This window comes from Salmo salar, chromosome 26 (genome assembly GCF_965601325.2).
Source record: "Salmo salar chromosome 26, fSalSal1, whole genome shotgun sequence".
NCBI classification, from domain to species: domain Eukaryota; kingdom Metazoa; phylum Chordata; class Actinopteri; order Salmoniformes; family Salmonidae; genus Salmo; species Salmo salar.
Genome location: NC_138316.1, coordinates 18,335,658 through 18,354,657, shown reverse-complemented (window position 1 = coordinate 18,354,657; position 19,000 = coordinate 18,335,658). Strand labels below are relative to the sequence as shown.

Here is a 19,000-nt window from a genome sequence, read left to right as displayed (position 1 = left end):
GGTGTAGACAAAGTAGGGCTCTTCACTACCAAAACATTCAAAAGCCATTTTCTCAAAAGTAATTTTACAAGTTTATCATCAACTTTCAAAGCAGAATTACTTTCCCGTTGTTCCTCAACAATGCAGTATGATTTACCGTTTTGTAGAGTCTTACTTTTATCCAATGTAAAAAACACAATTTAAAATGTTGCTACATAAGACCTATTCCAGGTGGTGAGTCACATATACAGTACCAGTCAAAAGTTATATTAAAATATATTTTGATTTGTTTAACACTTTTGGTTACTACATGATCCATATGTGTTATTTCATAGTTTTGTTGTCTTCAACTATTATTTCACAATGTAGAAAACAGTATAAATATAGAAAAACCCTTGAATGAGTAGGTGTCCAAACTTTTGACTGGTACTGTATACACCTGCTCTTTCCATGACAGACTGACCAGGGGAAAGCTATTACCCTTTATTGATGTCACTTGTTAATTCCACTTCAATCAGTGTCGATGAAGGGGAGGAGATGGGTTAAAGAATGATTTTTAGGCCTTGAGACAATTGAGACATGGATTGTGTATATGTGCCTTTTGAGGGTCAATAGGCAAGACAAAAGATTTAAGTGCCTTTGAACAGGTTATGGTAGTAGGTGCCAGTGCATTTTGAACAGGTTATGGTAGTAGGTGCCAGTGCATTTTGAACAGGTTATGGTAGTAAGTGCCAGTGCATTTTGGACAGGTTATGGTAGTATGTGCCAGTGCATTTTGAACAGGTTATGGTAGTAGGTGCCAGGTGCATTTTGAACAGGTTATGGTAGTAGGTGCCAGGTGCAGTGTATATTCTGCTCTGGCTGCTCCAACGTCAGTCTGGTTAAGGAATTGCTCTCTGATGAGGCCAAAGGAAAGGCCTAATCACAAATCGTTTGACTTTTACTGAATCCGGCCCTCTATTTCTGCCTTGGGATTCAGGGGTAATGGAATCAATGTGCTGAAATAATTTCAGTGTGTTGTGATGGTTATCGTGAGTGTTTTATGTTTGTATTGGAATCGAACACTTCCAGCGCCTTTATCTCTTCAATATTTGAATTTACTACCATCAAGTCCACAACGAGGAAATGAAACATGTGCCACACAAATGCCAGAGAAATGATCGGAATGTTTACAAAATTGTTGAGTATGCTAATTTCATTACATGGACCCTTTGTATGACAGTGACAGTCCCATATCCATTCACATCAGTCTTATAGTATTTTAAGTTCGATACAAGTTTGTTATTTCAGGTATTTATGTGGTCATTGATTTGATTCTTAAACAGCCCCCAACATATACCCAACTCCCCTTCTATTTGTTTCTCTCTTTCTCCCTTATGTCAACACTACACTCTTAGCGCACGGATCCCGTTAACGGGATCAAAATCGACAACATCCGGTGAAGCTGGAGCGGGCCAAATTACAAAATTGTAGTATTAAACATTCATGAACATACAAGTGTCCTACATCATTTAAAAGCTTAACATCTTGTTAATCCAACCGCTTTCTAAGATTTCAGAAAGGCTTTATGGCGAAAGCATACCATGCGATTATCTGAAAGCGCCCCACACCAAAATACTTTTCCAAACCAGCACAGGCGTCACAAAAGTAACAAAGATCTTCCTCTGTTTGCAATCCCAAGGGCCCAGCTACACAACAAATGGTTGTTTTGTTCGATTACAGTCCTTCTTTATATCCCAAAAATGTCAGTTTTGTTGGCACGCTTGATTCAGTAATTCACTCGTTCAACATGCATACAAACGACTCCAAAAGTTACCTGTAAAGTTCGTCCAAACAAGTCAAACGATGTTTCTAATGAATCCTCAGGTACTCTAATATCTAAATAAACAATCAAATTTAAGACGGAGAACAGTATGTTCGATAGGGAAGATGAATAACGAAGAGCGCGCACCTCATTTACACGCGCAACAAGACTACATTTCTAATGAGAGACACCTTGGAAAAACTACAACTACTCAATCATTTTTCAAAAAACAAGCCTGAAACCCTTTCTAAAGACTGTTGACATCTAGTGAAAGCCATAGGAACTGCAGTCTGGGAGGAATTCCTTTGAATATCCCATAAACAAGCATTGAAATAGACTGACTTCAAACATTTTCCGCATGGATTGTCCTTGGATTCTCGCCTGCCATATCAGTTCTGTTATACTCACAGACATTATTTTAACAGTTTTAGAAACTTCAGAGAGTTTTCTATCCAATGCTACCAATTATATGCATATCCTTGCTTCTGGGCCTGAGTAACAAGCAGTTTACTTTGGGAACGTCATTCATCCGAACTTCCGAACACTGCCCCCTAGCCCTAAGAGGTTATTAACTTGTGTGTTGCTGAGCTCTAGGAAAAACACTGGGCAAGAGGTCACTCACATTCCAGAGAGCATTCAACACTGAACGTCAGGGTCACTGAATTACTAGGCGCAATTCGTCTTGTCTCCTCCATGGAAATATGTGACAGTCTGATAACAAACATAATTTAGTACCTGTAATTATTGAATATAATTTGGAGCATTTCAGACTGAAATTGTGCTGCACATGTCCATCTTAACAAGACTGAAAGAACTGATGGTAGATAAAGGCTTAGGAAGGTGTGTGTGTGTGTCATATTGTTTCCAAAAGGTCTATTACTCTGTAAAGAAGCTTTCATACAGTCCAATGTGCACTTGAACCAGTTTCATTGAGGTTGAAAGGGCTACATTGTAGCATACCAGCTAACTAAAAAAGGTGTCAATAGAACCATGTTCTTCTCTCAAGGACACTTGTGACGTTGGTTGGTGAAGTCCATCGGTGTAAAGCTGGAAACTCTCCACAATACCATTTGACCTTTCTAAGCCCAATAAATGAAGCAGGCGGCACTTCATCAAAGGATCTGCTAAAGGCCCTGGCTTCCCAACACATCCCATACTTGGACACCTCACAACCATCACACATTCTCACTCTGTGACTCAGTCTTCATTTGGTTTTGGTTGAGTTTTAAGACCACCCTCCTCACCTCATGCGACGTGAAGGATGAGGCAGGTACCTGCAGAGCTTTTGTTTGCAGTGACGTAACTGAACGCTGCTGAAAATATCACTGCTAGACTGCGGTTGTTGTGCTGGGGCTGTGGGCGAGATGCTGACCAAGTAAACAATGGGAGTCCTGTCCGACTGACTCCCATGCTCCAGTCAGACTAAGCTGCTTCTCTGTGGTGTCTCTGCCATACCCCGCCAGGCCTCTCCTCTGCTTTACTATCCTGCCGTTTACTCAGATATGTAAGCTGGAGGTGTTGTTAGATTTATAGATCCACTTAGTGGATGTTTAGAGCTCCTCTCATTCCTCAGGATTCCAGCTTGTCTCTCATTGGACTCTCACCTAAAACACTATCCCATTACCTAAATCTCCACATTAACAATTTCTCTTTTATGATGCTCTCTATCTCAATCAGAATGGAGAGAATCAACTGTACTTTCTCTGGACGCTATAATAAGCAGTCCATCCAGGAGTTAGTTGGGATTTTTATATTTGCGGGCAAAAATGCTTGATTTTGCTGTGGCAATTCTGACATTTTGCATGGCAATATGCAATGATTTTGACCAATTTGTCACGAAAGTGCACTGACCAGGGAAAAGTTTGACGTGTGGCTTGTTAAAATTTTTTTAAAACATGTTATTTTATGTGGTGTTTTACAGGGCTAGCTATAGTAGTATGGGCCCCCTAGTGCAAATAAGAGTTAAGTGCCTTGTCAGCTCGGGTATTCAAACCAGCGACCTTTCGGTTTCTGGCCCCACACTCTAACCGTTAGGCTACCTGCCGCCCTTAGGTACCATGTGATGGAACCACATTATGCGGAAAAAGTGTGGTGATTGGTTGAAATTGAAAGCCCTCCTTTGAACTTCGATAATATTGTGATAATTTGACTGTTTTATGAGGAAATAGTGTGGTGATTGCATAATATGCAAGGAATCCATTTAATTTTGCGACACAAAAATAGCCACAGAATCACGGAATCCTGGAGGGACTGAGTAAGAGCTTTTAGTTAATGGTGAGGTATTTTCATAAAGGCTGCATAGCAGCTGCCTCTTGATTTATTGAAGTTGGATGCCTGTCCAAGAATGGAGTGTGGACAACATGGTCATGTTTGTCTCCCAGTTGTTCAGTGTTTTTCTAAAAAGATTAAGGATATAGTGTGCCTGATATTTGGTCAGGTGGTGGGGTATGAACTCATTTTGGGATTGGTTTCAGCTCTAGTACCTCAATACACATTTGTAACGCAAGTCCATTGTGAAATATGGAAAAGCACTTTTAGCCCAAATCATCGTAGTGCATTTGTTTCTTCCCAATTTAGGGATATGACATGATGTACAACAGTCTTTTATTTGTTTGATATATTAAGTTAAATTAGCCTTGCAAATTGGGAGCCTGTCAATTCAGGAATGCAAGGTAAGAGTAATGTTCCTTCAAACACCAAAAAGATTGATAACACATTTTTCAAATGTTCTTGCATACTTTCACTTCTGGACCAAAAGAGATCAGGCTGTGATTTCCATTTGGACGCCTTACCTCAAAAGCTGTGAGTAGGCGGTCATGGGTGGACGCTCTTTGGAGGTTAGATACCACCCTTGACTTAAGAGATGGGCATTTCCATCGCATAAGCATATTAAATTGGGTATCAAATGAAAGCTAAGTCTATATTTTGGGGGAAATAAAGGTATAGATACTTTTTATTTTATTTTTGTTTTACCATTTTCCATTTTAAGAATTTGACATGTAAAGGCTTTGATTTCTGGATAAACGGATGGAAAATGGGTCTTAAACATTTATCAGAAATGCATAAAAACACAACGTTGATGAAAAGACCACTGCCAACTACTGAAATGTCAACACTTATATACTAAGCAAAAAAAAATGTCCTCGCACTGTCAACTGCGTTTATTTTCTGCAACTTAACGTGTAAATATTTGTATGAACATAAGATTCAACAACTGAGACAAACTGAACAAGTTCCACAGACATGTGACTAACAAATTGAATAATGTGTCCCTGAACAAAGGGGGGGGGTCAAAATCAAAAGTAACAGTCAGTCAGTATCTGGTGTGGCTGCCAGCTGCATTAAGTACTGCAGTGCATCTCCTCCTCATGGACTGCACCAGATTTGCCAGTTCTTGCTGTGAGATGTTACCCCGCTCTTCCACCAAGGCACCTGCAAGTTCCCGGACATTTCTGGGGGGAATGGCCCTAGCCCTCACCCTCCGATCCAACAGGTCCCAGACGTGCTCAATGGGATTGAGATCCGGGCTCTTCGCTGGCCATGGCAGAACACTGACATTCCTGTCTTGCAGGAAATCACACACAGAACGAGCAGTATGGCTGGTGGTATTGTCATGCTGGAGGTTCATGTCAGGATGAGCCTGCAGGAAGGGTACCACATGAGGGAGGAGGATGTCTTCCCTGTAACGCACAGCTGTGAGATTGCCTGCAATGACAACAAGCTCAGTCCGATGATGCTGTGACACCACGCCTCAGACCATGACGGACCCTCCACCTCCAAATCGATCCCGCTCCAGAGTACAGACCTCGGTGTAACGCTCATTCCTTCGACGATAAACGCGAATCCGACCATCACCCCTGACTCATCAGTGAAGAGCACTTTTTTTGCCAGTCCTGTCTGGTCCAGCGACGGTTGGTTTGTGCCCATAGGCGATGTTGTTGCCGGTGAGGACGTGCCTTATAACAGGCCTACAAGCCCTCAGTCCAGCCTCTCTCAGCCTATTGTGGACAGTCTGAGCACTGATGGAGGGATTGTGCGTTCCTGGTGTAACTCGGGCAGTTGTTGTTGCCATCCTGTACCTGTCTCGCAGGTGGGATGTACCAGATGTACCGATCCTGTGCAGGTGTTTTTACACGTGGTCTGCCACTGCGAGGACGATCAGCTGTCCGTCCTGTCTCCCTGTAGCGCTGTCTTGGGCGTCTCACAGTCCGGACATTGCAATTCCTAAGTTTTCATAACTGTGACCTTAACCCAGTGGGGGACACAAGCTGTTGGTAACTACCATTTTTATTTTTTTTATTTTTTTAAGAAAACCATTTTCCCCCCATGTAATTTGAAAATAGTGTGTCAATCCTGTTTGTAAGCTTTTAAACTATATCAATCTCAACCGTTTATCTTCTCCAGTGATTAAGGTATGGATGTCTCATTGTATGGTGGTGTATGCGAAATAGGTAAACTTTGACCACATTCATCTCTTGAATGTTTTGGCATTCAGGTCCAAAAAGTAACTTTCTGAGCACTTCTACAATGGGCAGATATGTATGGTAGGTTTTGTTCAAATCAAACTGGGTGCTATCAGAAAGTGATTGACTTTATTGGGTAAATCCGTTTTAATTCATTCACAATTATTTATTAAGTAGTGTAATATACTACTGAGATGGTATTCGAAAAATTGGTACTTCTAACATGTCCAAGCAGGAATGTATGATTCCAAACATTGTCATATGCAACCTAATCCAGTGATTGTCATGAATTTGGAGTTGACACTTGGGCTATTTGTTGTTATTTTACAATCAAAATAGGGCTCCAGAATTTTCTGATTATTTAGTTCAATAGAGATGAATTTGCCTTTAATCTTTGTGTACTAATATTAAATAAGGGTATAAGGTATAGCGCTTGTCAGCCCCCTGCAATGATTACCAGGCCTCGTGCTGTTTGATAATCTGCCCCCTGAGTTTAAATCAAAGCGGAATTCATAGTGTACACGAGCAGAATGTCATCTGATCATGACACATTCTTCGAAGTCACCAACGGCAAAACACAGTTTTAATCTTCCTCTGCTTGTTTTGTTTTTACAAAACTGTGTACATATATAATACAAAAAATTCCTCCTTGGGGCCTGACTTCCTCTAATGAAGGAATTTGACCAGACTTGACCAGTAAACGTTTGTTTCATTTCTCTTGTCTCCCCCCAAATCCCTGTTGTAATGTGGAATGTGGCACGTACTTCCGGGAAGGATGCTGGAGTTATTCAGACTGTGTATACTGTTGGTGCGGAGTAGGCAGTAGGATGGGACAGTGACTAAGGTTAGCATATGTATGCGCTAGTGCAGTGGTTCCCAAACTTTTTATAGTCCCGCACCCCTTCAAACATTCAACCTCCAGCTGCGTACCCCCTCTAGCACCAGGGTCAGCGCACTCTTAAATTGAATTTTTGTTATTATTGTAAGCCTGCCACACACGCACCATACAATATATTTACTAAACGTACGAATGAGTGTGAGTTTGTAATAACCCGGCTCGTGGGAAGTGACAAATGGCTCTTATAGGACCAGGGCACAAATAATAATACAATCATTTGGCTCTTTATTTAACCATCTTACATATAAAACCTTATTTGTTCATCGTAAATTGTGAATAACTCACCACAGGTTAATGAGAACGGTGTGCTTGAAAGGATGCACATACTGTAACTCTGCGATGTTCTATTGGACAGAGTCTGTCTTAAATCATTTTCCACACACAGTCTGTGCCTGTATTTAGTTTTCATGCTAGTGAGGGCAGAGAATCCTCTCTCACATAGGTACGTGGTTGCAAAGGGCATCAGTGTCTTAACAGCGTGATTTGCCAAGGCAGGATACTCTGAGAGCAGCCCAATCCAGAAATGTGGCAGTGGCTTCTGATTTAAATAAAATTTTCACAGAACCTCTTGTTGCAATTTTGATGAGGCTCTCTTGTTCAGATATCGGTAAGTGGACTGGAGGCAGGGCATGAAAGGGATAACAAATCCAGTTTATGTCATCCATTTTAGAAAAGTGTGTAATTGCGCACCAAACTCACTCAGGTGCTTCACTATATCACATTTGACATGGTCCGTAGTTTGAGTTCATTTGCACACAAAAAATCATACAATGATGGAAAGACCTGTGTGTTGTCCTTGTTAATGCAGAAAGACGAGCTCCAACTTCTTAATCATAGCCTCAATTTTGTCTCGCACATTGAATATAGTTGCGGAGAGTCCCTGTAATCCTAGATTCAGATCATTCACCCAGATAGGCCAATCGTGTGAGAAACTCATCATCATGGAAGCGGTCAAACAAGTGAAAAATATGGTCAGTGAAGAAAACTTTAAGCTCGTCTCTCAATTTAAAAAAAATCATGTCAATACTTTGCCCCTTGATAACCAGCGTGCTTCTGTATATTGTAAAAGTGTTACATGGACGCTGCCCATATCATTGCATAGTGCAGAAAATACACGAGAGTTCAGGGGCCTTGCTTTAACAAAGTTAACCATTTTCACTGTAGTGTCCAAAACGTCTTTCAAGCTGTCAGGCATTCCCTTGGCAGTGGTGTCGTGAGCAACTGCTTGCACGCGTGTTACCACTCCACTACGTCTTCCTGTCATGGTTTTTGCACCATCAGTACAGATACCAACATGAGCAGCAGCTACGTTTGGCTACATACGGACCGTTAGTGGAATTCCCGTGAGAGAGTAACGGTTAATGTGATTGGATAATTATTTGACTAGGCTACCTGTATTTGACATTGTGTTGTTATTTCGCTGAACACTAGATGGTTTAATTTTATTTTTGCCAGTGAAATGAGGCTACTCAGGCGAGGGGAAAAAAACCTCACCCAAATGTTTAGCCCCGTTGTAAAATATAAATGGACTGTTTGAAAATGTGAAATGTATTTTTTACAAATATTTTATAAAGAAATGTGAATCTCGTACCCCAGTTTGGGAATACCTGCGCTAGTGGATTGATCTTGACTGGGGGGTATTGGGGGAACAGGCATCTCTGGGTTTTATTGTTTCAGGGTGTCAGGGTCTGAAACAGCATGCTTAGACTATCTGGGTCAGACTAGGAAGCTTGCCACATGTTGCAGTATTGCGGTCTCCTCCTGGCCAGTCCAGAGACCCAGGGATAGGTGCTGGGCTGGCTGGTTACGTCACCAGGCTGAGTGACCAATGCTGACATGTCGCATGGCACGTCGTTCCTGTGATGTTTTGTAAAACTAAATACAACATTGCATTCCAGATACAGGATGTCTTCCAAGTTGGGGATAATAGAATCATGTGTTTGTCAGGAAGATGTTCATGAGTAATGAATGCTTTGGCTGCCAGCGAAACAAAAATCCCCAGGAAACGGCACTGGCAGTGGGCTGGAGTGCATGGCAGACTTGTCCATGATGAAAACCACAGTGAGCTCATCAGGAAATGTGAATACTCAGGATATATGGAGCTAATATGTTGTAGTCTGAAGACTTCCATATTCTGGGAGCACATAGTTATGTTACACAGTTTACACAGTTTAGCAGAACAAACCCCTCTGTTGGAGTAATTGGAAGCACTCTTGTGTGCACACACCAAAAAACACTCATTTCCTTTTTTTCCATAAAACGTAAATATACTCAAGGGATTCATTCCAGCTCCACTGAATCAAAACAAGCCATTGAGCAGTAAGACCGTCCATGGTCCTCCGTCCGGCCTGGGCTTGGAGCTGGAACTGGAAAATACGTGGATAGGAGCCAGGATGGGAGCCAGCCGTAGATTTTGGCACAGGAGCTCAGCTCAGAAGCCACACAGCCTCCTGTGACCTTCCCCTTCCTCACTGCCCAGCTCCATGGTGGCTCTCCCCTGCCAGCCACCGCCTCGGTTTACGTGGAGCAGTGGGAATGTGCTGACTGCAAGACCAAAATGCCGGCGGACATACCTGAGATTCCTCGCAGTGCTAAGAGATGTCCTAATTTGTCTGGAATGTCTGTTCTCTTGACATGACCCACCTGTAAATCACGGTGTCTTGTCCTACACCTTCTGTCTGCCTCCACTCAGTATGAGAGGATCACGGGCGAAACCACGACACCCAGACATTTTGCTCAAACCATTCCCCTTGTCACAAGAGCTTCTTCGCAGATACCATAGTTAGGTAAAGTTCACCAGTGGCACTGCAGAAGAGACCTATGTTTCACATTTTCCAGCCCAGTTTCGGAGCTCCCTGTTGTCATAGCAGAAGCAGTCCACACTGACCCAGTGATTGAGGGCAGGGCAGGAGAAATTCTGCTGGATTGATCCTGAGGATAGACCAAGGCCAATCAATGACTACTGCTTTAGCATGAGGTGCTAACCCCAGCTCTTGTGCCTAACCAGCTAACAGTGCTATATGATAGACAGCTAAACTCAGCAAAAAAAAGAATCGTTCCTTTTTCAGAACCATGTCTTTCAAAGATAATTCGTAAAAATCCAAATAACTTCACAGATCTTCATTGTAAAGGGTTTAAACAATGTTTCCCATGCTTGTTCATTGACATTTAACCAATTAATGAACATGCACCTGTGGAACAGTAGTTAAGACACTAACGGCTTACAGACGGTAGGCAATCAATGTCACAGTTATGGAAACTTAGGACACTAGAGGCCTTTCTACTGACTCTGATAAACACCAAAAGAAAGATGCCAGGGTCCCTGCTCATCTGCGTGAACGTGCCTTAGGCATGCTGCAAGGAGGCATGAGGACTGCAGATGTGGCCAGGGCAATAAATTGCAATGTCCGGACTGTGACATGCCTAAGACAGCACTACAGGGAGACAGGACGGACAGCTGATCGTCCTCGCAGTGGAAGACCACGTGTAACAACACCTGCACAGGATCGGTACATCACACCTGTGAGACAGGTACAGGATGGCAACAACAACTTCCCGAGTTACACTAGGAACGCACAATCCCTCCATCAGTGCTCAGACTGTTCGCAATAGGCTGAGAGAGGCTGGACTGAGGGCCTGTAGGCCTGTTGTAAGGCAGGTCCTCACCAGACATCACCGGCAACAACGTCGCCTATGGACACAAACCCACCATCGCTGGACCAGACAGGACTGGCAAAAAGTGCTCTTCATTGATGAGTTGCGGTTTTGTCTCACCAGGGGTGATGGTCCGATTCGCGTTTATTGTTGAAGGATTGAGCGTTACACCAAGGTATGTACTCTGGAGCGGGGTCGATTTGGAGCTGGAGGGTCCGTCATGGTCTGGGGCGGTGTGTCACAGCATCATCGGACTGAGCTTGTTGTCATTGCAGGCAATCTCAACGCTGTGCATTACAGGGAAGACATCCTCCTCCCTCATGTGGTACCCTTCCTGCAGGCTCATCCTGACATGACCCTCCAGCATGACAATGCCACCAGCCATACTGCTCGTTCTGTGTGTAATTTCCTGCAAGACAGGAATGTCAGTGTTCTGCCATGGCCAACGAAGAGCCCGGATCTCAGTCCCATTGAGCACGTCTGGGACCTGTTGGATTGGAGGGTGAGGGCTTGGGCCATTCCCCCCCAGAAATGTCTGGGAACTAGCAGGTGCCTTGGTGGAAGAGTGGGGTAACATCTCACAGCAAGAACTGGCAAATCTGGTGCAGTCCGTGATGAGGAGATGCACTGCAGTACGTAATGCAGCTGGTGGCCACACCAGATACTGACTGTTACTTTTGTTACTATTTTGACCCCCCCCCCTTTGTTCAGGGACACATTCAATTTCTGTTAGTCACATGTCTGTGGATCTTGTTCAGTTTGTCACAGTTGTTGAATCTTGTTATGTTCATACAAATATTTACATGTTAAGTTTGCTGAAAATAAATGCAGTTGACAGTGAGAGGATGTTTCTTTTTTTGCTGAGTTTATAAATGCTGTATTGTTGACTTATCTCAATTGCTGTGTTTAAGAGCACTATGTCATAACAGTCATGTATTGCCATTAAAATGAAGTATGAAACGGCACCAGTCCTTGACCCTGTCTGTGAGGTCATGTCTTTCTCCAATGCCAGGTCATTGACCTCCCACAGCCCTCATCCTGTGTGGCGGGCAGAGTGCAGTACCGTAGACCCAGAGCCCTGGAGAGGCAGTCAGCTGGAAAACTAAAGGCCAGTGTCCCCTGTGTAATGCACTGCCATTGTGTTAGAGTGTGAAAAGTGCCACTGGAAAAACACACCATCAGGGATATAGCACACACTCACTTGTCTTCCTGGTCTGGGGTGGTATCACAACAGTAGAACGTGCTACTGGTCCTCGTGAGGGGTGTATAACTCTGTGAGCCAATCATATGAAGTTTGGGGGGGGGGCTCATTGTTTTTTCAGGTGAAAAACAAAAGCGGAGGTATAAAAAGAAGAAAGGCCACGGTTGGAGGATGACTTAGTGACAGCGATAGGGAGAAAGGAGTGGGCCTGGGCCCGGCAGGAAGCACCTGTCCCAGGGCCATTATCACAGGGCTCCCAGGCAGGGGCTCCACAGGCTGACGCATAAGCACATTGTGTTTCTCTACGGCCCAGGACAAAGCTGTTTACCCTCTGCTGTCCGCTCATCAAACACACTGTACTCTTCAAATGGTCCTACCTGTTGTTGTTTTTGTGTTTTCTTTGCTTCACACAACTGCGTAGAATACTGTAAACAGCACTGCACACACTAACTATATAATGATGAGTGAATTCTTCAATTGCAGTAAAGCTCTTGAAAGTTAACTATACGTGTTACACAACTGTGCTTGTCACGAATGTGTAACTCCGTGTGTTAATCAATGTGTTACAAACCAATGAATGGGGCGCATCTCACAGGCTGTGCATTAAGCACAGGTCTGAGAGCAGGGTACAGCACTCCACCTGCAGGCCAGCGCCATCCACGGGGGGTGTGTGTGTGGGAGAGTTTGTGAGGATGCAGCACAACAATAGAGACAGAGTAACATTAGGTTTGGATTAAGATGGAAAAGCCAGGCTCTGCTTATATCCCGCCATCAGCGGTCTCGGGAAAATCCATGGAGTTTTCTTGGACTGTGGAGGGGGATTTCAGCACTGAAGAGCATCCATCCCTGCTTTTAAGACCGAGTCTTCTCTGAACTTACACTCTATCCGCTTGTCACATGTTGGAATGGCATGTAGTCCTACCCTTTTTCCCAGGAAACACGTGTTTGAAAGATCTTACTAAGGCAACCTTAGTTAACTAGGTTTATTAACCTAGTTTTCCTAAAACGAAACTGTAATAAAGTCCGTATCTGGTCACTAACATTTACCTTATTGTTTGGGACACCCTTGAGTGTAGTGAATCGCATGTGAGTGCTCAAGGCGGGGTTTGAGAGGTTGCAGTGATTGGAGCAGAATTAAGCTGAAATTAAACTGACAGTAGATTGGTTGAAGAGAAGGAATGCCTAATCCTTTTTCTATCTGTGTTTTAATGCATCTCGGATTGAAATAAGTTGCATGTGGTGAACCAGCCGTATGTTTTTAATTTATTGTGTTTTTAAATAAATCCAAAGTATTCACCCCCAAGTGAAGAAACCTTCCCAGGAGTCTTTGGATGTGAGGAACTCGGCAGGGCTGTCGGTATTTTCATGTTATGCTAGCACAACAAATGACATTTTGCCCCCATTTCCCCCACCCCCCCCACTTCTAGAAATGATCGCCATATGAGATATGGACCCTGAAATTCTTCACGTCGAACACGTTGCAATTTCGACTTCCTAGCCTATTACTCTCTTCCCCATCTTCCTGGCCTAAGCTATCTGTTGAATTATTGCGGTCCTTTATGACCAGCTAAAAATATCCATCTCTAAAATGAACCATATGTTCCGGGTTGCATAACAGATCACAGGGAACCACAGAGCTGTGGGGACCGAGGGAAATAAGGATGGATGTGAGATGCCAGTTGTGGGCAGTCGCTTGCAGTGTGATGGAGCTCTCCAGTCAGACCAGTTGGCCTACAGTACATCACAGGGCTACCTGCGCTCTACTTTCCACTTTGCACTCTGGTACCTGTGGTTTGAAGCTGGCTAGTTTTGTTTTGTTGTTTGTGTCGCGCTGACCCTGAAGATGTTCTCAGGAAGTGTTGTGTGTGTGCCTCCTGTTTGCTGGTCTTCATCCTGGCCTCCTATGAATATAGCCTCCATCTCGGCTCAGCTCAAGACTTCCTACCATGTGGCTGCTCTGTGTGGCCCCGGCTGCTGGGGAAACTCAAATAGCCCTGGCTCGTGTTTGGCGTTCAGCTCTGTCCCCTGTCCTGTCCATCCTCCAGAGTTGATAAAGCAGCGGAGCTCTGGGCCGGCCAGGTCGCAGCCCGGTAATGACCCGTTCACCTCCGGCCAACCCCCCTATCACCTCAGACACCACTTTCCTGCAAGTCATTGTCTTGTCTTCCTGAGAAACAGGCCCTCGAAGTGAAGCGGGAGGAGATAGAGGAGGATAAGATGGAACTCGGAGATAGAGAGGGATGGAGCAAAAGAGAGGGGAGCGTTCACAACACTACACATCTGTTGCCGTGTTTTTGTCCTGACCACAACGCCTTGGCAATCACTTTGCTTTCAGACTGTGTCAGCACTTCACTGGCATCGGTCGAATGCACTTTGTTTTGGAAACATGTTTTATGCTCATGCAGCATGCGGTATTACTGTTGTACTTCATTACACATACCTTGTTGCCTTACAAATACCTACCTAGTCACCCACTCTTGTTGGATAATAGATCTTAATGTGTTTGGTCAACAAAGTGTCCTCAAAGGCTTTAATTCAGACAGTTGGATCTCGATACTCATTGCTCTTGTGTAGTATTCTCATTCATCAGAACCGGCCAGGTAAACTTGGTTTAAACCTACGGCGTTGGAGAGATTCCACCCTGGGAATGCTCTTCATTCCTGTCGGCGGAGTTGGGAAAGTGTTTTCCCATCAACTTGTCCTTTTTCCAGTTCCAGACTTCCTTCTCTTTCACCCAGTTCAGTCTTGTGTCACATTTGTTAATGCTCAGAAGGGAGGAGACATCTACATTTTATTACCATACAGAGGAACTCAAGAATACTTTGTTTGTTTGGCTATGTCAACTTAGGAAATCAAACTTTGAAACCAGTATTTATTTCTCTGAATTTGAGGTGTGGATATGTACCATTTCATACTATGTCGTAAGCCTATATTAACTCCATTCCCCATTTTTCAACTGTAGCAACACAAGTAAAGGTTGCATCAGATTTCTTTCTAGAGGTGTCTCCTTGTAAAGACTGCCCAGTGTGTGTGTGTCCCTGACTGACGGTCTTGAGTTTCAGCCCCAGCGCCCTCAGCATAGCTGTTTGCTTGTCCCCTGTGCAGTTATTACAGCGGCATACAGTACATTTTCACAGTATTAGAATACAGCTCTGACCACAAACTAGGCTTCAATTCGGTGAGACTGTTCCCCATGCTTTTCTGTGCCGATTCTTAGCAGGTCAAGCTGCAGATCTAGTGTCGCAATCTGAAAGGGTGGAGGGTGGACTAGGGGGGAGCCATGCCACACAGAGCCACATGATGCGGAGGGCTCAATCGGTGGCAGGGCAACAATGTGCAAAAGGACAAAGATTCCAGAGTTGATTAGCCAATGAGTTCCATTGTCACTTGACCGTGGTCTAATTTGAGACCAGGGACTGTCCTCGCCATGACTCAGCGTGTGTGTGTGTGTGCGTGCGTGTCCGTACACCATGCATATAAATATATGCTACGTGGGTGTACGCGTGTAGTCGTGTACGTTTACCCCATGCGTATGTGTTTTATTCTTGCACTGTATGTTTCTAGACAAGCCATGCACCTGTTGCACTGCAGTGAACATATTTTGCTTGATCTCTCCAAGCAGTCTGCTGGTACTCTGTGTGTCAGTCACAGATGGTGGCAGGAAAGGGGCTCCCTGGAGCTGCTACCTGGAGTGGTGCCTAGAATCACTGCGCTGCTCCCTCAGTGTGTGTGTCTGTCTGGCAGATAGGCCGTCACACTGCAAGAGAGCCTACACACGTTCAGGGCATGCTTGGATGCACTTCTTCTTACTATAGAATGATTGACAGTAGAGTAAGTTTTCAGCTCCTTTTCCTGTGTCAGTTAGACAGCTACTGGTCATTGGACTTATTTTTTTCCCTCTTTTATGCAAGTCATCCTCCTCCCTGTCCTCTGGTTAATATAATAATATACAGTGCCATTAAGCAGGTGCTTTTATCCAAAGCGACTTAGTCATGCGTGCATACGTTTTACCTATTGGTGGTCCTGGGAATCGAACCCACTACCCTCAGTCCTCATCTACTCTGCTTTTTGTTCCATTTTCCCTCTCTCCACCCATATGACTGGTGCTGATATTAGTGTATCAGATGTTGTGACTAAAGGCCCTGCCTGTCAACTCTTACTCAGTCTATTTTTCCATATTCAGACTCCCTAGTAAGTCTAGCTACTTGAGTCTAAGCTAATATTTACAGAGAGAAAATCCTTCAAAACATGATTGCCTTCCAGTCAATCACTGGCATGTGAAAACGGATAGGATATCTCTATTGGTGTTAGGTAGTAGACTGTCTGGCTGTTATTCAGCCCACTAAAGGCACTGGGCACGTGGAGGGGAAGGAGAAACCCAGTCCAGAGCCTCTCCTCAGACCTCCGGGATAGTGTGAGCATAACAGCTTTGCAGAAGATGGCCATTGGTATCATTTAAGCAAAACAAGACCCCTTCTTCCTCCTACACACTCACACCTCTGCTTCCATCCCCCATTTTATCGTATCTCCGCTTATCTCCCAAGGTATGCGGTCCGAATGCTGTTTATCTCCTTTCCGACAGTGATTAATGACATATACTTAGAATATTTTTGGATGTGTTCACAGTTATCTGCAATTGTCCTTAGGTCCTGTCTGGGCCCTGGCCCAGTATGTATGACACTCCCCCACAATGCAGCTTTTCCAGATTTCCTGCTGTCTATTGTGTCTGTCTGGAGGATGGTGGCATCCTGGTTCGAGCCCCTGGGCTAGTCAAGCACAGCTCCATCTTTCTTTTCCTATCTTCCTCTCTCTCTCATCCTATCTTACGCCACCCACCCACCCACCTTCTCTTTTCATTTTATTTTCTCTCTCCATCTATCCATCCTCTCTTCCCCCCCTTCTCCTCTCCCTCCGTCAGTCCAATGTTCTCCCAGTGAAACGCCTGAGGAGCAGTCTAAATACTGTCCCACAGCCAGGCCAGCTCAGCCTCCAGCACAAACACACAAGATTTACTCACTCTGGCTGCCTGCCTCTCACATGCTGCTCTCGACACTCCATCATCCTCATCATTTCTCTGTTTTTCTCCTAGGCCTGTATGGTTTCTATCCTCACACATCTCTTTCTTTTCTATCCATCTGCACTCCTCTTCTTTCAATCTTCCCATATTTCTATCTCTCTCCCCCCTCGCCGTCCCTTGCATCACTTCTCCCTTCTCTTGCTCACCAGTACTTCATGTTCCCTTTAGTTTGCATTTATTTTGTGTTGTTTCTAACGTTTACAAATCAAGTTGAGGTGGTTCAGTAGTAGAGTAAAGATTAAAACAACATATGTATAACAGAGGGAAATGGGATTTCATGGGATTTCCTGCTTGAACAACCAGAGTTGGCCTAAATATCCACTATTACATTCTTCATGTTAATCCCAGTGTTATCCAATACAATCCTACTTTTGTCATGTTCATCTTATCCTAAACGTTTTAATTCTTATCCAACTGAGCACATAGCAGCCTACTGTTTCACAGTGAAAGTCAGGACTTTTGGTTTCAGTACCTTTCCTCATACTTTGTGCCTAGAACCAGACTGCAATCAAACCCCTCTGACGAGCAGTGAGGAACGTGAACCAGTGCCATTTCCCTCTCTGTGAGGAACGTGAACCAGTGCCATTTCCCTCTGTGAGGAACGTGAACCAGTGCCATTTCCCTCTCTGTGAAGAACGTGAACCAGTGCCATTTCCCTCTCTGTGATGAACGTGAACCAGTGCCATTTCCCTCTGTGAGGAACGTGAACCAGTGCCATTTCCCTCTCTGTGAGGAACGTGAACCAGTGCCATTTCCCTCTCTGTGAGGAACGTGAACCAGTGCCATTTCCCTCTGTGAGGAACGTGAACCAGTGCCATTTCCCTCTCTGTGAAGAACGTGAACCAGTGCCATTTCCCTCTCTGTGATGAACGTGAACCAGTGCCATTTCCCTCTCTGTGATGAACGTGAACCAGTGCCATTTCCCTCTGTGAGGAACGTGAACCAGTGCCATTTCCCTCTCTGTGAGGAACGTGAACCAGTGCCATTTCCCTCTCTGTGAGGAACGTGAACCAGTGCCATTTCCCTCTCTGTGAGGAACGTGAACCAGTGCCATTTCCCTCTCTGTGAGGAACGTGAACCAGTGCCATTTCCCTCTCTGTGAGGAATGTGAACCAGTGCCATTTCCCTCTCTGTGGTGAGAGGATTCAGCAGTAGTACTAATACACTGAAACAGGACATCCTGTGCCTCCTCGCCACAATGGCGTCAATGGCCCCCTAACTAACGTAATACCTTCCCATTCATACTGAAGGGTTACCAGCAGAGGATCTCCTGGGGACACGGGGGCTAGAAAAGGGGCTCCGCTCTCAACACAACAACACTGGCTTCCAGTAACCACTCTGGAAAAGCCACATGGTGCCCTGTACTCTGCCTGTGCCCATTTTCATCTGCACCCTGAGGGCAGACTGTTCCAGTACAGGTGCTCATGTATAATGGTGTGTTATACTTTGTGTTTTTTCCAGTTCTGCCAGCCAGGAGGATGGAGGCTGTCCCGAGAGAGGAAAGCTCCCACCTTCTTCACGGTGGTGTTGACGGACATCGACTCAGACAGACACTACTGCTCCTGCCTCACCTTCTACGAGGCAGAGGTCAACCTGCAGGTGAGGTGGCCTGTTGTACTCCTCAACCCAACCCCCCTTCATGCATATCTTATCCACTTACAAGGGCATTATGCAAAATATTATATTAAATCTAATGTATATCTGTTACAGCTTACCCAGAATTGCCTTATTCAAAGCAATCAGTTATACGTATGTTTTGACATTTGGTGGATTTTCATGCCTTTAAACACTTACACACTTGCTGAATAGGACTACGTCCTGCAAGTCCTGGGTTTAGGATCTCGGTCATAAGGGCAAAATAAGTGAACCACGGTATAGTAGAGAGTGCCTACTGCCTCGGCTGGCAGCATGATGAGTCTCTCGA

The 19,000-nt window shown here is 44.5% G+C and overlaps 1 protein-coding gene across 2 annotated transcripts in view; it reads left to right on the top strand.

Annotated features, from left to right (window-relative positions):
- Positions 1-19,000, top strand: part of LOC106587205 (myotubularin-related protein 13) — a 157,348-nt gene that overhangs the window by 55,790 nt on the left and 82,558 nt on the right. For both annotated transcript variants that reach the window (XM_014175341.3, XM_014175344.3), the window contains exon 3: positions 18,538-18,675. In XM_014175341.3, coding sequence (XP_014030816.3) covers positions 18,538-18,675 — 138 coding nt within the window. The remainder of the gene's footprint in view (positions 1-18,537; positions 18,676-19,000) is intronic.